General features: G+C 33.6%; 3 protein-coding genes across 4 annotated transcripts in view; 1 reads left to right on the forward strand and 2 right to left on the reverse strand.

Annotated features, from left to right (window-relative positions):
- Positions 1–22,431, reverse strand: part of LOC144848763 (macoilin-1-like) — a 148,597-nt gene that overhangs the window by 42,001 nt on the left and 84,165 nt on the right. The window lies entirely within an intron of this gene.
- The window catches only part of LOC144848825 (LYR motif-containing protein 2-like), a 102,762-nt gene continuing 91,367 nt past the window's right edge, over positions 11,037–22,431 (forward strand). Inside the window, exons 1-5 of the mRNA XM_078705759.1 lie at positions 11,037–11,126; positions 11,509–11,649; positions 11,886–11,971; positions 12,424–12,474; positions 17,471–18,677. Of these exons, the coding sequence (XP_078561885.1) occupies positions 11,109–11,126; positions 11,509–11,649; positions 11,886–11,963 (237 nt within the window). The 5' untranslated portion in view covers positions 11,037–11,108 and the 3' untranslated portion in view covers positions 11,964–11,971; positions 12,424–12,474; positions 17,471–18,677. The remainder of the gene's footprint in view (positions 11,127–11,508; positions 11,650–11,885; positions 11,972–12,423; positions 12,475–17,470; positions 18,678–22,431) is intronic.
- LOC144848784 (zinc metalloproteinase nas-4-like) lies at positions 13,427–20,993 on the reverse strand. Of its 2 annotated transcripts, XM_078705716.1 has the most exons (8): positions 20,523–20,993; positions 19,892–19,939; positions 19,268–19,348; positions 15,967–16,152; positions 15,742–15,862; positions 15,440–15,560; positions 14,725–15,022; positions 13,427–14,076 (listed from the first exon to the last, which is right to left on the reverse strand). In XM_078705716.1, the coding sequence occupies exons 1-8, from the start codon at positions 20,665–20,667 to the stop codon at positions 13,805–13,807; spliced, it is 1,272 nt and encodes a 423-aa protein (XP_078561842.1). In that variant the 5' UTR covers positions 20,668–20,993; the 3' UTR covers positions 13,427–13,804. The 2 variants fall into 2 exon arrangements, with proteins under 2 accessions (XP_078561842.1, XP_078561843.1); XM_078705717.1 differs by lacking the exon at positions 19,268–19,348 and having other exon boundaries at positions 20,523–20,991.

A 22,431-nucleotide genomic window follows, 5' to 3' on the forward strand; every position in this document is an offset into this window, starting at 1 on the left:
TTATTCAGTTATGTTCATTTAAAAAAAGTTATTTTAGTTACTAACTCTTTTACCTGTTTTCATTTTCCGCCTTATTTACTTTTTGACTGCGTTTATCATTTGACTTATTTTGCCTTGCTTTGATTTATATTGCCTATTGCCTTTGAATTGCTTTTGTATCCGACAGCATGGAAAAAAGAGTAGCACGGTAAATACCATTTAGAATTTTAACTTAATACATTTATTTAATCATTTTGACTGCTATTTAATTTGTTTTAATATTGACTTCACCTTATTATTACTGTATTCGCCTATTATTAATTGCCTTGATTATTTGCTTCATCTGACAACATGGAAAGAGTAGCACGGTAACAATTAAAGATTTCTCTGTATTGTTTATATACCTATTTTACTTTTAATTGAACACGTGAAGTCATGTAACGACGAAAAACCAATCAGGGAACCTAATTTTCAAATATAGCAACAGTTTAAAAAAAAATTTAAATTTTAAGATGAAGAATAATTAATAACTATACTTTATATGGACTAATTCTATTTCAGATATTATTTAATTTTGACTATTTTTATGTAAAATTAAAATTAAATTTCTCTGTATTGTTTATTCAGTTATGTTCATCATTACAAAAAAAGTTATTTTAGTTACGTAACAATTTTCGCGTTGCAGCGAACTTGTTTTCATTTTCCGCCTCATCCACTTTTTGACTTCGATTACTGACTTACTATATTGCCTTTGCCTTGATTTTGCCTTATCAGACAACATGGAAAGAAGAGTAGCACGGTAAAAACCATTTAAAATGTTAACTTAATACATTTATTTAATGTTTTTAACTGCTGTTTAATTTGTTTTCATATTGACTTCACCTTATTATTACTGTATTCGTCTATTATTAATTGCCTTGATTATTTGCTTCATCTAACATGGAAAGAAGAGTAGCACGGTAACAATTAAAGATTTCTCTGTATTGTTTATATACTTATTTTACTTTTAATTGAACACGTGAAGAGCCATGTGACGACGTTTATTCAGTTATGTTCATTTAAAAAAAAGTTATTTTAGTCACGTAACCAGTTGCAGCGAAACTTTTCCTCCTTTCTTTCCGATATCTGACTTGCTTACATTGACTTATTGATTATTATATTGCCTTACCGTACCTTATTGCCTTGCTTTATCGGAAACATTGATCGAAGAGTAGCACAGTAAATACAATTTATATGTTTACATTTGTTTAATCATTAAACAAAACATCTATGCATGTTTTTATTGAAATCTAGGCTAGGCCCAGTAAAGTTAGGTAATTTATCGATCGGTGCTTACCTAAACTAAGTTGTAGACCTGAGGTCTACTTATTTAGCCCAGGCTGAGATTTGCAAACTTCATTATATTTTTATGTATTTCTCGGGTATTGTTTAATTTTTAAAAAGTTATTGATCGATTTTTTGCGCACAAAAACTCATTTTCAGTTTCAGCTTTATTCTCTTTTTTACTGCTGTTCCGAACGTTTGATTTATATTATATTGCCGTTGCCTTTGATTATTTTTACCTTACCGGAAAATATGGAAATAGAGTGGCACGGAAAATTATTAGAATTTTAACTTATTACATTGCTCGTTGTACTTATCTATTTTGCCTATTGCCTTTGCCTTTTGAATTGCATTGATTATTTGCTTATCCGACAACATGGAAAGAAGAGTGGCAAGGGAAGTAACATTTAGAATTTTAACTTATTACATTGTTTACATGTTTTTTTCTAAATTCTATGCCCGTTTTTGTTGTCGGTTAGTCGGGTTAACATGGAAAGAAGAGTGGCACAGTAAATTTGTTAGCTGGACCTAAACTATCTAAAGACGTCCCTATAAAAATAAAACTTCAGAAATTTGTAAAATGTACTAATACTTATTATCCATTTAAATACCCTAACTTTTACTATGCTTAATATTGTATCTTTTTTATTTGTTTTTATTATCTTGTTAACTGTTAAATGAATGAATGAATGAATGAATGTTATGTATTATAGATATGTATGTATTGTCAGAGCTCTCATGAGACAAGCCTTCAATTCTATTGAGGGCTCCAGTTATTGTTATGACTGAATAAATGTGTAGTAAATGAATGAATACAGCATCAGCTATATCTCCTGGGGCAGGATGAGTAGTAGCGTATATAGGTGTCAGTATTTTCTTACTGTATGTCTATTAATGGCTGCCAGTAGAATAAACTACCAAGCAAAACTTTAACTTGGAAAAAAAAGGTTACATAAGAATTTTTGTAGTCCAGTGCCTTACCTGGGCCACCTTCCACTAATTGCCATTGCCATTTACAAAAACTGTTACAAATCTGGACGAAATTCAACAATTAACAGCTGGAGCTGAAATGTAAAGAGACCACGTGACTACTAACGGCACTGCACAGCGGCTAGTATGGTACAAACCTATCTGGCGGCCGCCTTCGTCTCGTGGACCTCTTTACATGGACAGCTCCTCCACGACGGCCGGGTTGGGGCCCCCTAGGATTAACTACCCAATAATACCCCAGTTCGGGTCTCACCTCATCCGCTGGTGGTGCCGCAACCGGAGGATCTACTGCTACGACCGGAAGATGTTCTTCAACGGCCGGAGGATCTACTTCTACAGCTGGAAGGTGTACATCAACAGCTGGAGGATCAACTTCTTCGATGACAGGTTCTACTTCGACGACCGGAAGATGTTCTTCAACGGCCGGAGGATCTACTTCTACAGCAGGAAGGTCTATATCAACAGCTGGAGGATCAACTACCATGACAGGATCTAAAACAACGACAGGATCAACTTCAACGGCCGGATCAACCACCATTGGAATCACAGGTTCATTGACCACTAACTGAGGCGGATCCCTACGTGCCAGTGGGGCGATAAGGGGAATGGCACGTCCCCTACGTCCCTGGACTGCCGCGTACGGGTGGTGCCTAAGGCCATCGTGGCGATTAGGTGAATTCGGACGTGCTCTTACCCCCCTTACATTCCTATGTCGTCGTCGTAGTCGTGGTCCGTCAGGCTGGTATACTCCATGTTGGAGGAAGCTATTAGCTTCCTCGATCAGTCTGAAAAATAGAAAAAAAATTGTACAAATTTAATTTTAATCTCTAGTATAAAGTGAATATATAAAAACTAATGTCTGAATTTTTTTCCACATAGGATAAAGGGAATACTTAATAATTATAATAATAATTATTTTTATTCTACCGATATCCTAAAATGCATAGTTATAGCAATAAACCATATCACACCATTTATAAAATAGTGTTTAGTATCTTTTGAATAGTTTTACTGTTGTTCATTTCAGACTGTATTTATGTTAAACAAAATGTTTACTACTTATTGTTAAACAAAAATAAAGAACAATAATTAAACCTGTGTGTTTTCTTAGGTGGAGTAACATATTTAAAGATAGACGCTTTTACACATGCATTTAAAACGTTACACCAAGATACCTATGATCACTTACAAATTATTTATAAATTTACATTTTAAAAATTTAAACTCTCCTTTCAAATTTGAAGATTTTTACATATTAATTGTCGATTTTTTCACAAATTAAAATTTTCATGGTAAGGTTCACAATCACAAAAGTCAAAAATTAAATAATAAATAATTGTATTTGATATTAATTTTTTTAAATTTGTAATTATTATAAGTTATAACCAGAACAACTTTATAAAAATAGTGTCGACAAATGCAATAACAAAAATCTATGTACACATAAACTTAAAAAAATTGGGACAGACAGTAAGTAGTAAAATGGAAAAACTATCCAATGAAACCAAACCAGGCACTAAACAGTACAGTTTGGGCAAACTATTTTAAATTGATTTGTTTTATTCTGTTGGTCAGTGTCTTGTCATAGAATGAAATTCTCACACCTGATTGGTCAGTTCCAAGATACTCCCTGGAGTGATATTGCCACTGTAATGAATGCTAAAGTCAATCTGACTTTTCATTTTAACTTATTGAAAGAATTGTTTTCTTTGATATTCAACAATTATTCTATATCCTTTATTTGTATGTAAAGACATTTGAAATCTATCCATGTCAACATTAATTTAAAATATGAATACATCATAGGCTTGTAAGTGTCACTCCATTCAAAGTGCAAGTAATATTCAACAATCCTTGCTATATTGCTAAAGTAACTACAACTATGTATTTTTTTCATATGGGTGTAATGGAAAAAATGATCAGTTTTATATTCCCTTTCCTATAACACCATGGATGACCAGGCTTAGTGTGGAATGTTGGCCATTTTGAAATTCAAAATGGCGGCTGAAGGGTGGTCAAATAAAATGGAATTTAATTTTGAAGTAACCAAAATTCAAGATTAACAAATTTAGCCCCAAAAAATAAATTTGGCACACATAGGCCTATTGAGCTTGAGCTAATTACATGACATATCCAACCTATTGTAATGGATCGGAAAGCTTCCGAAGTTTCTTATACCTACATTATTGGTGGCGCAATATATTGCATTGCATTGCTATTGTTCACTACTGGTATTCGCGGCGTATTTGCATATCAGGTGAATGATTATATCGAATAGGCTGCGTGAGCGTTGGTTCTGCAGAAGTTGTTTTAGTTGTTGTCTGAGTAAGACATGTTATATACTGTATTTCTTTTAAGTGTGGATTCTCGCCAATACTGTGAGTAGATAATTATTTTCTATACAACCATAATGTTTTACAGTATTACTCCATGTGCATAACCGAGTTAAGTTGTTATCGTTCATTATTTGTAACGACAATGAATTCACTGTTTATAATTTCTCTTTGATATACAGCTTTGTCTTATTAGATAGCATACATGTTGAAGTTAGTTGTATCACATACCATGTTGAAGTTAATTGGATAACTTACCAGGTTGATGTGATTAGTAGTATGAAATTGGTGTATTGGATCCAGGTATAAGTTCGTTAAATGTTATATACAGTAATACTAATGTTATATACAGTAATACTAATTGATAATTAGTGAAGTGACCATATTATAGTAAGCTTGCTTGTGATTGTTTTTATTGTTGAATTATATTACACTGCTGGAAAAATAATAATTATGACGTTGTTTTATACAGGGTTTGTTCCTGTTTAGAAAAATAAATGATACAGAGTAAATGCAGCCTCATCTTGCGTATTGTTTTGTTGCATGGGATACATGGCTTCACAAACCAAACCTTAATGGTCTAAACCTAGCAAATCAATATTAAGGATTCCCGAACCACGACACTAACAAACTGTAATAAATACAGATGAACACAAATTCATCAAACAGAAGCCAATATTATTGGTTAATCTTAATAAATATAAAACAACATTGACATCAAGACTAAGACAATAAGAATGTTGATAACTGTTTTAAACTTTATGTCAGTTCTTGCTCAAAATAGCAGCCATTAAAAAAAATGTTATTTTATTTGTCAGTTTTTATCATAGAAACATTTGAATTATATTGAAAATAAAATAATTAGACATAATAAAGTTTGCAAATCTCAGCCTGGGCTAAATAAGTAGACATCAAGCCTACAACTTAGTTTTTAGGTAAGCGCCGATCGTTGAACACTCAGTGTACAAATAAACTAACTTACTTACTGGGCCTAGCCTAGTTAGATTTCAACAAAAACGGGCATAGAATTTATAAAAAAATATGTAAACAATGTAATAGTTAAAATTCTAATTGTTACTTACCGTGCTACTCTTCTGTTCATTTTGTCGGATAAGGCAAAGGTAAATGTAAAAGGCAAAGGTAAATGTAGTCAAGTCAAAGTAAAGTGAACGATTGTGCAGTCAGAAAGTGAATGAGGCAGAAAATGAAAACAAGTTCGCTGCAACTCGAAAATTGTTACGTAACTAAAATAACTTTTTTTTAAATGATGAACATAACTGAATAAACAATACAAAGAAATTTAATTTTAATTTTACATAAAAATACTTTAAAGTAGATAATATCTGAAATGGAATTAGTCCATATAAAGTATAGTTATTAATTATTCTTCATCTTAAAATTTAAATTTTTTTTTAAACTGTTGCTATATTTGAAAATTATGTTCCCTGATTGGTTTGTCGTCGTCACATGACTTTTCACGTGTTCAATTAAAAGTAAAATAAGTATTTGTAAGTGTTTATTTTACTGACCTGTTGTACGACAGTTCAGTTGGCGCACAATGTAACGCTGTAGTAGGATTTGGGGGTTGATGTGAGACCTCGGTATTGGAGTGTAGTAAGTTCTAACCCTCGTTATGACTGATGGAAACACGAAATTACTTCTTTTTTTATCAATTCTACCACATTTGTTCATGCGTACGTCCTCCATCTTTTTATTATTATTCGATTATTAATGTTTTATGAGGATGGTCCATCCAACCGAAGTTGATCATTTGACATTTGACAACCAGAATAATACTACATTTATAATAGAAATCTTCAGAATTTGATTAAAATGAATCAATATGCTACCTGGGTGGTTTTTGAGTAAATATTTGAAGGAAGAGTAAGTTGAAGCATGTCTGGATATTTAAAGAAAGAGAACAAGTAAAGAAAGCTGGAGCATTGAAGCTAAAATAATGTTTTAAAAGTTTCCACTGAGACAAGTTGTTCCTACAGTCCGAGAATGACGTGGAGATCACCATAGTAACTTTTATACACGCATTTAAAGAAGATTGATTTCACATTTGGATGCATCGTAGGCAATGACGTAGGTATGCACGAAGAAATTGACCAATCACAAACAACAGTTCTTATGATCCATCGTGCCGTGATTGGTCAAATAAATCGCGCGCTCACGTCATTGCATTGCGTCAAGTTGAAACCGGGTAGTGATCTTGGTGTTTGTTTTAGATTTGTTTTTATTTCAACAATATTTTACGAGGCTGGTCCATCCAACCAAAGCTGATCAGTAGGGACCTTCACAAAAATACAACATGACGAGATATAACATGCAACAATTAAAATTAAATTAAAATAAACATGATATAAAATAAACATATAGATAGGTTCTCTGAACTCGTGCAATCCAAATTAAAATACAAAATTTGATTACAGGACGGATTACTTATTGTGGACGCCTCCTCTTAAAACACAAATTAGATATGTGTCGCATACACGGGTAAAACACAAAGCATAAGTGCCATTCAAGATTTTTAATTCAACATGTAGTCAAAGCTTATAAAGATTCACAATTACGGAACAACGTTTTATAATTACGTTTATTGTCCACCACAACAGCCTGGTCTATTTCCACAATATCAATGAGGTTTTTGCCGTTTACTACAATCGCAATGAGTTCTTTGCCGTTTACCACAATCGCAAGGAGTTCTTTGCCGTTTACCACAATCGCAATGAGTTATTTGCCGTTTACCTCAATCGCAATGAGTTATTTGCCGTTTACCTCAATCACAATGAGTTCTTTGCCGTTTACCACAATCACAAGGAGTTTTTTGCCGTTTACCACAATCGCAATGAGTTTTTTGCCGTTTACCACACTCGCAATGAGTTCTTTGCCGTTTACTACAATCACAATGATTTCTTTGCCGTTTACCACAATCGCAATGATTTCTTTGCCGTTTACCACAATCGCAATGAGTTCTTTGCCGTTTACCACAATCGCAATGATTTCTTTGCCGTTTACCACAATCGCAATGAGTTCTTTGCCGTTTACCACAATCGCAATGAGTTCTTTGCCGTTTACCACAATCGCAATGATTTCTTTGCCGTTTACCACAATCGCAATGATTTCTTTGCCGTTTACCACAATCGCAATGAGTTCTTTGCCGTTTACCACAATCGCAATGAGTTCTTTGCCGTTTACTACAATCACAATGATTTCTTTGCCGTTTAACACACTCGCAATGAGTTCTTTGCCGTTTACTACAATCACAATGATTTCTTTGCCGTTTAACACACTCGCAATGAGTTCTTTGCCGTTTACTACAATCACAATGAGTTTTTTGCCGTTTACCTCAATCGCAATGAGTTCTTTGCCGTTTACTACAATCACAATGAGTTCTTTGCCGTTTACCACAATCGCAATGAGTTCTTTGCCGTTTAACACAATCACAAGGAGTTCTTTGCCGTTTACCACAATCGCAATGAGTTCTTTGCCGTTTACCTCAATCGCAATGAGTTCTTTGCCGTTTACCACACTCGCAATGAGTTATTTGCCGTTTACCACAATCGCAATGAGTTCTTTGCCGTTTACCACACTCGCAATGAGTTCTTTGCCGTTTACCTCAATCGCAATGAGTTCTTTGCCGTTTACCACACTCGCAATGAGTTCTTTGCCGTTTACCACACTCGCAATGAGTTCTTTGCCGTTTACCACAATCGCAATGAGTTTTTTGCCGTTTACCACAATCGCAATGAGTTCTTTGCCGTTTACCACAATCGCAATGAGGTTTTTGCCGTTTACCACAATCGCAATGAGTTCTTTGCCGTTTACCACAATCGCAATGAGTTTTTTGCCGTTTACCACAATCGCAATGAGTTCTTTGCCGTTTACCACAATCGCAATGAGGTTTTTGCCGTTTACCACAATCGCAATGAGTTCTTTGCCGTTTACCACAATCGCAATGAGTTCTTTGCCGTTTACCACAATCACAAGGAGTTCTTTGCCGTTTACCACAATCGCAATGAGTTCTTTGCCGTTTACCTCAATCGCAATGAGTTATTTGCCGTTTACCACAATCGCAATGATTTCTTTGCCGTTTACCACACTCGCAATGAGTTCTTTGCCGTTTACCTCAATCGCAATGAGTTCTTTGCCGTTTACCACAATCTCAATGATTTTTTGCCGTTTACTACAATCACAATGAGTTTTTTGCCGTTTACCTCAATCGCAATGATTTCTTTGCCGTTTACCTCAATCGCAATGAGTTCTTTGCCGTTTACCACACTCGCAATGAGTTATTTGCCGTTTACCACAATCGCAATGAGTTCTTTGCCGTTTACCACACTCGCAATGAGTTCTTTGCCGTTTACCTCAATCGCAATGAGTTCTTTGCCGTTTACCACAATCGCAATGAGTTCTTTGCCGTTTACCTCAATCGCAATGAGTTCTTTGCCGTTTACCACAATCGCAATGAGTTCTTTGCCGTTTACCTCAATCGCAATGAGTTCTTTGCCGTTTACCACAATCGCAATGAGTTCTTTGCCGGTTACTACAATCGCAATGAGTTCTTTGCCGTTTACCACAATCGCAATGAGTTCTTTGCCGTTTACCACAATCGCAATGAGTTTTTTTGCCGTTTAACACAATCACAAGGAGTTCTTCGCCGTTTACCACAATCGCAATGAGGTTTTTGCCGTTTACCACACTCGCAATGAGTTCTTTGCCGTTTACTACAATCACAATGATTTCTTTGCCGTTTACCACAATCGCAATGAGTTCTTTGCCGTTTACCACAATCGCAATGAGTTCTTCGCCGTTTACCACAATCGCAATGAGGTTTTTGCCGTTTACCACACTCGCAATGAGTTCTTTGCCGTTTACTACAATCACAATGATTTCTTTGCCGTTTCCCACAATCGCAATGAGTTCTTTGCCGTTTACCACAATCGCAATGAGTTTTTTGCCGTTTACCACAATCGCAATGAGTTCTTTGCCGTTTACTACAATCACAAGGAGTTCTTCGCCGTTTACCACAATCGCAATGAGTTCTTTGCCGTTTACCACAATCGCAATGAGTTTTTTGCCGTTTACCACAATCGCAATGAGTTCTTTGCCGTTTACCACACTCGCAATGAGTTCTTTGCCGTTTAACACAATCACAAGGAGTTCTTTGCCGTTTACCACAATCGCAATGAGTTCTTTGCCGTTTACCACAATCGCAATGAGTTCTTTGCCGTTTACCACAATCGCAATGAGTTCTTTGCCGGTTACTACAATCGCAATGAGTTCTTTGCCGTTTACCACAATCGCAATGAGTTCTTTGCCGTTTACCACAATCGCAATGAGGTTTTTGCCGTTTACCACAATCGCAATGAGTTCTTTGCCGTTTACCACAATCGCAATGAGTTCTTCGCCGTTTACCACAATCGCAATGAGTTCTTTGCCGTTTACCTCAATCGCAATGAGTTCTTTGCCGTTTACCACAATCGCAATGAGTTCTTTGCCGTTCTCTCCTGGCATATGTATAAAGTATTTGCCTGGGCCTAAGCCTCATCTGTTTCCTCCTCCGAGAACTAACATTTGGCTGCTACTTGCTAGTTTTACATCCAGCTCCCTACTGCCTCTCCTTGTTCTTTCACAACTCCACGATTTGCATAATAATGCAGCAGTACTAATTTGCATAATAATGCAGCAGTACTAATTTGCATAATACAGTACGACACTTGTACGCATAAAATACATTACAGTCACTTCACGTGACAATATGATTATAAATTCGGCCTATTTTGAATATTATTGAACGGTTTACTTTCTAAATTAGAATACTAATGTTGAGTTTGGGTGACTAAAACTACGTTCACATGGAGAATGGAATCGTGTAGCAGTGTGAATAACTTTACATTTTGACTTAATTTGTTTCACTGACTTCTATTCTAGTTATGTAGGCCTACAGTATATTATATTTCTCTGTAAAATTCACAATTAACCACCACTATCGTCGATGGCGCCCAATGATAGAAAATTTGGAATTGATTAAAGTTATGCGCATCAACCCCAGCAGCTGAAAAATAATAAAACACAAATATAGGCCTACAGAAAGAGAATAATTGCGCGCGTGTGCGTGGAAGTGTTTTTAAAAGTTCAATTGATTGATTCATTTAATTATTTAAATTATTGATAATGTTAATTTACTTATTCGGAAACGTTTGTGACCCAATTTGAATACCGAGGTCAATTCATTATTATTCCAGGGAGTTGTTTAGTTACAACTCCACCTTCTGTTGAGACTTCTATTAAAACACCCGCTTTTTAGTGAAAACATTTTCCCCTGGTGGTTTTTCGCGCGAAACTTCATAAAGTTTTTGAACGTATGGGGGCGCTATCCAAGTAAATAAATAATAAATCGCGTGTGGCGGCGATCGAGAGTCGATTGTGTCTGATAAATACAAGTTTGTGTTTACTAGTTTTTACGGAAAGTTCACAATGCTTTCATTGAAACAGGTAGCTTAGATTGCAATTAATGACTGATATTTGATTAAAAAATAATTTTTTATCCGACTTATCTAGCCTACAACTAGGCTAGGCCTCTACCTAGCATATAGCTAGGCCTAGGCCCACCACCCAGAGCAAGCTCGTAAGCAGCCTACGACGTGTAGGGAGAATCAACTAGACTTAAGGCCTGCTTGACAGAGGGCTCACTACCTGATTTCATTGCTATGCCAGCTCTAAAATTAAGTCTAGACATTGAGATACCTCTAATTTTGAAGGCTATCGATCAATGAATTTTACTGTTGGAAAGCAAAAATTATATTATTAATAAAAATAATAAATGCTCAAGAAAATTAATCACAAATTTTATAATTTATTTTCCTCATTTCAATAGTTTATGCTTAGACGACAAGTTCTACAGCTTTATCAAGATATTATGAAAACTATACGCACAATTCCAGATGAAAGTCAAAGAAAGGAGTTAACATCGTGGGTTAGGCAAGAGTTCCGAAATCAGAAACACATAACAGATGAGGTACAGTATATCCTTCTTGATTAACATGTTATCCCTCCCAGTAACAACATTGATTTATGTAATTATTAATAATAATATTACAGTAATCGATTGTATACATTACATACACTGCACTCCAGAGAGTGCTATAGACTAGTACATATAATACCATGTGACCCACAATCATCCAATCAAATGACAAGAATTCACTTAGGTGTGTTATAAAAACTAATAATGTGCTTTGTTTTTCTTTTAAGGAGTCTATTAGAATGATGTTAACAAAAGGAAAAATGACTTTTAAGCAGATGTGTACGACACTTGATCTTGTAAAGTGAAGTATTAGGTTAGTATATAAGAATGTAAAAGGCACATTTGACTATTTAGACACCTGGTCCATTTCTGCTCCTGTTGAATGAATGTTGCAGCAGAGAGATTACATACTGTAAACCTTTGTTGCAGCTACAGTGGCTTAAATCAGAGGCCTAAAGACCTCTGGTTTAAGGACCCTAATTGGCCCTCCTACAGTGGAGGCCTTACACGTTTTTAGCCTTTTTCAACATATTTTAATGCCTGTTTTTTCCTCTGGCCACTCGGTATAGCCAGTGAGCGCTCATAGCCGTTAGGCCACCGGGAAGCTAGACACAAATAGACCCTTTGGGGAGATAAAAGTAGTAGTCATCTAGTCCAAATACACATTTTTCGCTGGCCCCATGGCCAATTGCATCACCTATGAACTAAAATATTACACATACATATTTTAATAGTTGTTAATTTTATTTCAATTTTAATATACAGAATACTTTAATTGGCTCAAGAATAATTGAAAACAACAAGATGTTTAACCAGGTAAAGAGTGTAATGTTGTAATATTATTAAAAATATACATGTTATTTCTAAAACCAATTTACCGGTTACAAAATATTTCCTTATTTCTTTAAGAATATACAGAATGAAAAGGTTTGTTATTTATTCACTTAAAATTTATAATATATACAAATATAAAAAAAAACACAATTTATATACAAGTAAATTATCCAAACTTTCTAAGATGTAAAACTCATTATACTGTTGCCCTTTGTGCAATTCAATGTAAACTATTTTTCTGTTTAATTTAAATTGTTTTGTCTTCTTTACTAACAAGAATGATTTCCAATTGGGATGTTTTTTAATAATGTTATACCCTGTTTGGAATCTTTTTGATAACCTTATTTATAGTTTTTACTTTCAAATAATAATTAATTTCAAAACATTCCTTTTTTGTAAAACCTTAATTTTCGAATTCAGAATTCAATATATACGATTATGCGCTTAAATATAATACTTTATTTTAATATAATAATAATAATGCGCTGCTCTCACAGTATTTATTTGGTCCAATAAAACATATCGGAAATTCGTTTTTTGTAAACTATTTAAAGAAATGAATAAAGATTAATAATATAGATTATGTACACTGTTGGAATTTTACCAAGTTCGTTAAAATACTGATTTGATAACTTTTAATTAATTATAAAAATTATAAAAAGTTGAGGTATAATAGTGATAGAGGAGTTTTAACAGATTTGGCATACCAATATTTAGCAATTATTAGCAGTATTAACTGTTATAATTTATTAAATAAAGAATGATGATAAAACAATATTATATGATATATAATAAATAATATTAAAAACTTATTTAAATTATTGAGTAACAACATTTCATATTAAACCAAGGATTTAGATCTTGTACAGTAATATGAACCAATGTATATCCAGTAACCAACCTAGAAATTCACAAAAAGGAGGTGAGAGGGGGTGTTTAACTATAAAAACACAAAAAAGGTAGATAAAGATAACTCTATTATATATAATAATTTACATATAACATCAATTGTATGTAAAGTTGATGAAATTTGATTATATTTTTTAGTAGGATAAATAAATTTCAGATTATATTGTGGGATTGTGTGGCGGGGGGTGGTATGCTTCCCCCTCTAGATCCACCACTGGCGTACTATTATGTACATAAATACTGCTTAATAAAGTAATATGTATATAGCATTTGTACAGTCATTTCATAACATGGGATGTTTCAATACAAAATAATCCTCCAAACTTTATTCACAGATTGGTATAGCTATTGTACAATTGTTTATTTTCTGTTTTTAATTGCAAAATAATTCTTTCACCTTCAACTATTTGTTGCAAATCTTGATGTCACAATAGTCCCATGTTTTGTCCTTTAGTGTCGTGTAACACCATAATCTTTCTCTCCTTCCACCGGGATTTCGACAGTAATTGTGATCACCGAAGCCTTTCTTGTCTTGTACCTTTTTATCTTCGGAATAATAGTTATGCTGATGCGGCCAGTTCGATGACCATTTCTGACAAGTTATACCTTTTTCTGTGTAATCTAATTTTCCTCGGTATTCACGGCCGTCTCCAGCTTTGCTTTTAAAACATGCACCTGAAAATTAATTACAGGAATTACTTGGTATCTTTATACATTACTAGCAAAGATACCAACCCCACAGTGGGTACTCTCCTACCACTCAATGGACAGTGGCAGATCCAGGATTTTGAAATAGAGGGGGTAGTGAAATGAAGTGCTAAACTTAATTTGATGTCCTATCTTTTGCATTACAATTTGTGAAATTTAGAGGGGTCCCCCTTGAATCCACCCCTGATGGAGGGTTAAAATGTAGTTTGAACCCTTTATGAGGGGTCCCCCTTGAATCCACCCCTGATGGAGGGTTAAAATGTAGTTTGAACCCTTCCAAGTACAATTCTGGTCTTTTTGATTCCCCATTACCCCAGCCCCAATTGTTTTTCCCCTACCTTACTCTCCTCATACACCTACTTGGCACCAGTTGAAATGTTTAAATCCTTCCGGTACAATTGTGGTCATTTTTATACCCCTTGTGTACAGATGCATGCAGGAGACAAAACTTGTATAGTGAACACAGACAACCCTCCATAGATTTATAAAATTTAAGTGCTTTTTTTAATCTTTTGTTTATTGATTTAACCTTTTTACAATAGTTTTGTAAACTTATTTGAAAGAATAGCTGCTGTTTCTTTGTTTGCCTGTCTAGTGCCAGCCAAACCCACATACCTTTAACTGGAGTCTTATTACACTTGTACATGGCTCGAATCTGTGCCTTGTCCAAATCACTTATGTGGTCTCTCTGTCCTATTTCAAATTTACGATCTTTGTACTCCTTCTTAACCTTGATCGTCGGCCTACCATTTTTCGTAAAGTATTTTTCCCCGTAATGCATGATACTCTCATAATCATAGGCAAAACCCATCGATGTGATGTTTCCTTTATCGATTTTTCCAAAATTCTTTTCCAAGCCAGGAGCTATGTTTTTATCCACTACTGTAATGTAATCATCTCTGTCTCTACGTCCCTGTTAAATACAAAACATTTTGTTAATTGATAGAGTATGAATTTATATTCATCCAAAAAACCTGACATTTCAACATTATGAAGATTGTAGTTCTAAATTCAAAAGGTACTAAACACAACTGGACTTAGATGTGTGATATTACGACTGGCTGTGTTTCTTTTGACTTCTGTGATTCCAATGATAATTCAAAGGTTAAATATCAAAAATGTTTTAAATTTAATTTAGGATTTAACTAGAAATATTGGCCAATAGCAGCACTTCTCTTGGTGGTTGTCCTCTACTAGGAAGCCTAGGAAGCCTAACAAAGAGTCTGGTGGTCACACAGTACACACAAGCTGAAAAATAACTATATTATTAAGCCATTGCCATCTCATTTGTTTGTCACATAAAGTTTGATAATGGAGACAATATACAAACCTGTTCATGCCAGAATCCTATTGCATGTCCCAGCTCATGTATGATAGTCCCAGGTACGGCACAACCAGGTCCAAATGATACTATCTGCTTTCCCCCTTGCCGACCAATGTATGACCAACAACTACAAATAGACAAAATGTGTCATAAAACAACTAATTCTAAAGCTTTGTCCACACTATCAAATTGTATGTGATAACAAATGTGATGTGCCCATATATGGACATGATGATGTCATATTACTACCATATTTGGGCACATCACACTTGTTTGTTTTCAGTACACCATTTTAAGTTGCTGCTTACCCAGGTTGATACCTAAATTGCAAATAGTCTTTGTCCGACTTTCGCTTCTTTTTAAAATCAATGCAAGTGTTTCGTTCCCATTGTCTCATTGACGATTTTATGATGTCAATTGTCTTTTCATCTGAAAGTACCAAAAAAAAAGTTTTTTAGATAAATAAGAAAATAAGGCACTTTACCTTCTCTTCTCAGTAAAGATATATAGAATGTTTGATAGAATAAACTCACCAAATCCATTGTCAATTTCATATGGAATGACGCCACGTGGCCATAGTCTAGCCTTCGGTCTTCGTATTGCTCGTCTTGACCGCCGACTGTCAATTTCAAGATTCTGCTTCGCCAAAAGAAATTGACTGTCCAAGTCCAGGACAATATCGCCCTCAAAGAACGGTGAAGTAAAGCTGTCTTGAGTTTCTAGGAAAATAAATCATGTGAAATTAGAATATGGAAAATTGTGGCTCAATTCAAATGAAATTTGTTGTATGGTAATTAGATATTGTAGAGATAGTTTGTATAATAAATATTGATATAATATGGTATTTTATTTTCCCAAGTTTAGATTAGACTAATTTATTCATTACAGCATTTGTCCAAGTTGTAGTCCAGCTCTGTAAGATCACTTTTACAATTTTTGTGACCACAAGTTGGTGGACCATAAGATTTGGTCCACCAACTTGACAAATGTGTGTATCTTAACCTTTATACTAAATCATATAAATCCTATGTCATCGCAAAATCATATTTAGATTATAAAAAATAATGGATAGTAAACTATTATAAATATTTATAACACACTGAAAAGTGAAACCTATAACATAAGTTTTCAAAGATATCAGTATACTTCAAAAAATCAAACCACTGTATTTTCATACTAAAACATTGACAAACAAGTGCAATAATGACAGCATGAACCAAGACCACCTGTTGTTGAGGAAGCCTACTTATTTTCCACGCCACTAACATTAAGTTTGACCTAACAGGGGATTCCAGCGTGTATAATATCATATTTCTATATAGCCTAAATTAGATTAATTTGGATATGTGAGAAGTATGCCAAGTGCTTATATGCATATGTGAACAAATGTTATTGTTATTAAATAGTGCCCTTTTCAAACTATATACCAGCAGTGAAAGTGATGGTAAAAAGGCTGTGGAAAATCCCCTATAAAATCCTGACTAAAGCTCTGTCTACACGATCACACTAGTTTGACAAACACATTGTGATGTGCCCAAATATGGTAGTGATATGACATCATCGTGTCCATATATGGGCAAATCACAGTTTTTTTGTCACATAAAGTTTGATAGTGTAGACAGAGCTTTACATGCTTGCATTTACAATATAAGAAGTTCGTCTGAAAAAAATAAAAATAACTTTCTTTTTATATAACAATACATTGTTAACATTTTTTAAAATATCCGTTATGCTGCCAATTAGCATTCTTGACATTTTTTAATTTTTATCAACAAATCTTTTGTCATTTTTCATACATTTTACCTTTTTATTTGGTTTATTAACTGCAAGTAATATTGACAGGTATTAATTTCACCACAAATTAAAAAAAACACAAAGAAAACCTTCTTTTGATTATTATTACAACTTTGTGATTGTAGTTGATATGTTTATATTCATTTGGTAAACCACAAATTAAAAGTTATATCCTATACAATGACGGGAAATAAACTATTTGGAATGTATTATACATATAACCACATTTTTTTTCGTCTACAGATACTAATATCCGCTTCATAATGATCGGAGAGAAACACCATAAAATTTGCGACAGAAATATTGAATACTGATAAGCATCTGAAATTAGTTGTAATGAACTTTAGCAAGGATATTGACTCGACGTGACAAAGCGTGAAAAACAGGTAGATGTATTGTTGGATTGGAGACAGTTAGAAATACCTTTTAAATAATGGGTATTGTGTACAAAGGTAGCATAATATAGAGTATGGGTAATGCTTGGTAAATACACAGTATATGCATTCCAAACAGGTCAACATGTTCAATAACTGGCGCTTATTGTGTCTGCAATATGCGATGGTCTGTTACAAATTGTTTCCTGTCTTTATTGCGATTTCGTAGTACCTTGGGTGAACAAACTTACATACCATGGACCATGGTTCAATTCTGGCTCTTGTCTAGCAGCAGTATTTTCAAAGCGCCAAATCACACAACTACCTAAGCCTCAAAATAATACTTGGGTTAAGTTTAGCGTTTCATGCTCCTAAGTGTAGTTATCCAATTGCTCTATTGCAATAGTGATTGTGTTTACTTTTTTCTAATAATTATGTAGTGTGTATTTCAAACAATAAACATCGTCTGTCTCAAATATTGAAAACTAATTCACTGTAATAAATTAATTGTGTAAAATCCAACGCTGTTCTATTCAATTTTTTGAAATGGTTGTTAATTTTCGTCATCCACCCTGGGGTGTTTAGTAAAGGATTATTCATTCTTATTTGAATATAAAAATGAAATAATCTAATTTTAGAAAATCTTTGGTTAGCGTGGGTTGTTCATTAGGTGTTTCTTTGTCTGTTTTAAAAACATGCAATTTTGTTATATAAAAATGATAAACATCTTGTGCAAATAAATGTATCTTTTGAGTAAAGAACTCCCTTGTATACTGCTGTATATAATATAGACCTGTGGTATCTCTTGTGTAAGTCCCTATATATACCATACGCCTGTGGTGCTTTGTGAAATAAATACTGTAGTAGTTTCAATGAGGTAACGTCAAAACAACTTGTACACACAATGTCGTTCCTTGTGTCACAATTTTGACGTTGTGTTTGTTGATAGATGCCAGATATTATTATAGTATCACTATTGTGGTCGACCAATAGTTACAATTATTTCTTATTTTTATACAAAATACACCAAATTGTAGTTAAGCTTCTTATGCTAAATAAACACCCTATCAGCATTAGTATTTAGGTAGTTTTTCACTGAATTTTGTTATATTGCAAACAAAATAAACGTAGAGAATTCTGTTATTAACAGATTAAAGTATGTATATTTTCATTGTTAGTAGAATCATGGATATACCTCCATGGTAGAATTAAAGGACTGTACATAAAAATATTTTATTACATGTTTTCATATTAATGTTAGTAGAAAGCTATTCATGATAATAAATGTATACAAATACTGAATACTGAATGCTGAAATGCTTTATTTGTCCATCATCATCATAAAATAACAACAGAAATTCTTCTTGAAGATTGACAATTATTAGTAAAATAATAAATAGATAAATTATGAACATTATGATATGTTTCCAGCCATATTTTATTAAAACGGTCATGATTGGTTGGAGTAATTTTAATTTCTTGAGAAAGTTTTGTCCTTCCTGGAACCAGAAAGGTTCTCAATACTTCAGGCAATCCTGCCGATATGGGAGGTCTAAGTTGACATACTAATTTAGTTATTAAAATGATATGATTATGATAAGCTATCCACCACCATGATTGTGAAAAGAAAGAAAAATGACATTTTAAGTAATGTGGTGGAGCTTACCAGGTTCTGAGTTTCGTAAGAGATGAAACTGAGTTTGGACTGAAATAACATCATTCAGTTTAACATCAGAAGGAGCATTTGCTGAGAAAATTGTAAAAAGATCTGATGTATTTGATTTTAAAAAACATATTGAACAATCAAAAGTAAATAATATATCCATTTGGAAATGGCTAATTTAAAGGATTTCGACTAACTACCTGTACATATCGGTTGGATAGTATAATACGTGTATTGAATAATCTTTATAAAAGACTAACATTGTTGGCATGGTAAGCACTGCCTATGCTCTAGTCTAGTTTAAGAAGAATCGAGAAAAATAAGTAGGAGCTTTTGTAAAAGTTAATCAATTTTAATTTCTACTTTTGAGGCAATGGAATGGAATCTCTACATTGGAAAACATACTATACTACAAAAGTAAATCCAAATAAGCAACCAAAACGACGGCCTTTCCCCCTCTTTTCTCTTTTCAATGGTTACCATGATCCTAAAGTTCATTTTCGAACTTATTTTGGACACGATTATACGCATATTGCCTTTCTTGTAGTATAATGTGTTATCATTATGAGTAATATTGCATACTGAAAATGTGTGGTAAACAATAAACAAACAAAACAAAATACATACCATCATTTCCAGACGTGCAAAGATCGGCCAATGCGGGTGGGCACAAGCCTAAACATAAATGAATGTATAAACGAAAAAAAGAATCAAATAACGAAATGAGATGATAACAAAGTAAAACTAAAAATAACATACATTAAAACGTGATAAATATATGAAATTTAATTGTTTTTTAATAGGAGAATTTACAATAATGTAGGTTGATAATTATTTTTATCAATTTAAAATTTTTGTTGACAAGAAAAATGTATTTGTTTTATTTTATTATTTAAAGTGTTGTTATAATATGATAATAAATATATACTTTTCTGCTTTCCGAAGACCCAATTTCATCATCATTTTTTTTATTGTACATATCATTATTTTCACATCATGATTTGATGAATAAACGTATCGTAGCATAATATTCCTAAGAACTACTAAGTTTACTATACCAATTTGTATAGGTATTTAATTCGTATAATTATCCTATTTGTCAAATAAAGTTATCTAAATTCAAACAAACTTTGTATACGTTCGTTGTACATAAAATAGACCTTTGTATTACATATTATTATATTATATAGATTAATCGAATTGAAGGGTAATTGCGGGGTCGGAAAGGGGGCGGATTACCAATCACAAAATGACCAACCTTCATTTATCTCCCATGGTCGAAGTTCGTCTTGTACGGGAGCACATGTAGTGCGTAAACTCGAAAAACACGCCAAAACGATTACAAGAAAATAAATAGAAATCAACCTCTTCGAAATAATATCCATCATAATAAAAGAGTACATCAAGTTGTTAGCAGACGATAAAGTTATTTCCCGCTTCGGTTCTCAGTGAGATATGCTAAACCCACTCAACTTACAATCCGAGTGATTACCTTTGAGGTAAAACGAACCAATGTACAGTAAGATTCGCAGTATTACGGTTTAAATACAACCTGTATGTCGGATATAGGTAACTTCTTTTGTGATGGCTTCACTTTAGGAATTTTATAGTCCGTTTGAATGACTATAGTACATAACACTGTATGGTTGTCAATCTATTGTTGATATTGTGTGACGTACCGGGGCAATAATTGTTCTGTGGTGATCTTTAAATATTACGAAAGCCCATAGGGGACGTGTAGTTAATGGGTTTGAAATGTGTGGGTACAATGCCCTCCTTGTATTGTATTCGATGTAAGCATAAAAAATAATCAGTGATCTAATTAAAATGTGGTTCAGCCTCTATTATAAAACAGCCAGTTATTTATATGTGATGATTTATTAATATTTTTGACTGACGTAATTTTTCATACTAACTCCCGAAGCTAACAGTGATTTCTCTTACATAATGGATGAGAGAGAAGTCTAGTAGATCGAGTGCAAAGTATGATCGTCATATTATTTCATCCCGGAAAATGATATTTAGGCCCTAAGCCTTTGTTAGCTTCTTAAATAACCGATGAGTTGCATTAACCTATAGTATTTGACCCTCCACGACGATAGAACTGGAAATAAGTTTAAATTTAATAGTTTCAACAATCTTGTAAAACAAAACAACAAAAATATTCACTGCCCACTCGACACTCACTCGATATTCACTCGCACACCATTCGACCAGCTTTATATTAACATGTTACTTTTAGGACGAGTTCTAATGCAATTATTTTATCCATTTATCCATATTCATGCTTATATAACTACAGTAATTTACCCAATCCTTCATAATCTTGGTTTTAGTATCTGAAGAAAGTTCCGTGATACTGCGTCATATGTTCGTCACATGTTATAATTGTTTATATATATTGTTTAGGCAGGATGACATTTACCTATATACACTTGAAGAATTTGCTTACTCATTATAGATAGCACTCTACGATTTCCTAAAAGTAGCTGTAAATAGTATTTGACATTAACACCTCTACAAATACCCGCCGTACTGCATTAAGATGCTGTTTACACGGCACTTCAATAAAATTAGGATCTATTAACTTTTCATTATAAAGTAATTTCTGTACGTAATGTTGATTTCCACTTTTTTTCAAGTTAGCGCCGTGTTCAACTGAATAATGTCATCGTTAATAATGTAGATAAAGTTCAACAGTATATTATAGTAGTACGGCCTGTTTCTACTGAGCAAGATAATACGGATTTTGAAAGAGCGGTATTTTGTTGACAGAAATGGGTTCACATAAAGAACCGATTTTTAAATAAGCTTTAAAAAAACCTCCAATTGATTCTGGTGTCTATCGTCAAATACCAGTTTAAAAAAAACCGGTTTCATAGCTTAGCTTAAATGCAATCTTTTATCAAGGACATAAACTTATAAGTCCATGCTTTTCTATAAAACTGGTATTCGCAGACATGGAAACTAATACAATTCAATTGATGCGTAATTTAGTTTTCTAAAGTATTGACCAATCATAATTAGGCTATTCCTACAAAGTGTTTGTTAGTGATTCAAACTATTCATAGATACCCAAACTTACATAGTTGTTCATGTTTTTGTCACTTGTGTAAATAAATTTGTCTTGTTTATGTTTGTAAAATGTTGCGTGTTATGCTCTACTA

Source organism: Antedon bifida, chromosome 7, assembly GCF_963402885.1.
Source record: "Antedon bifida chromosome 7, ecAntBifi1.1, whole genome shotgun sequence".
Lineage (NCBI taxonomy): Eukaryota > Metazoa > Echinodermata > Crinoidea > Comatulida > Antedonidae > Antedon > Antedon bifida.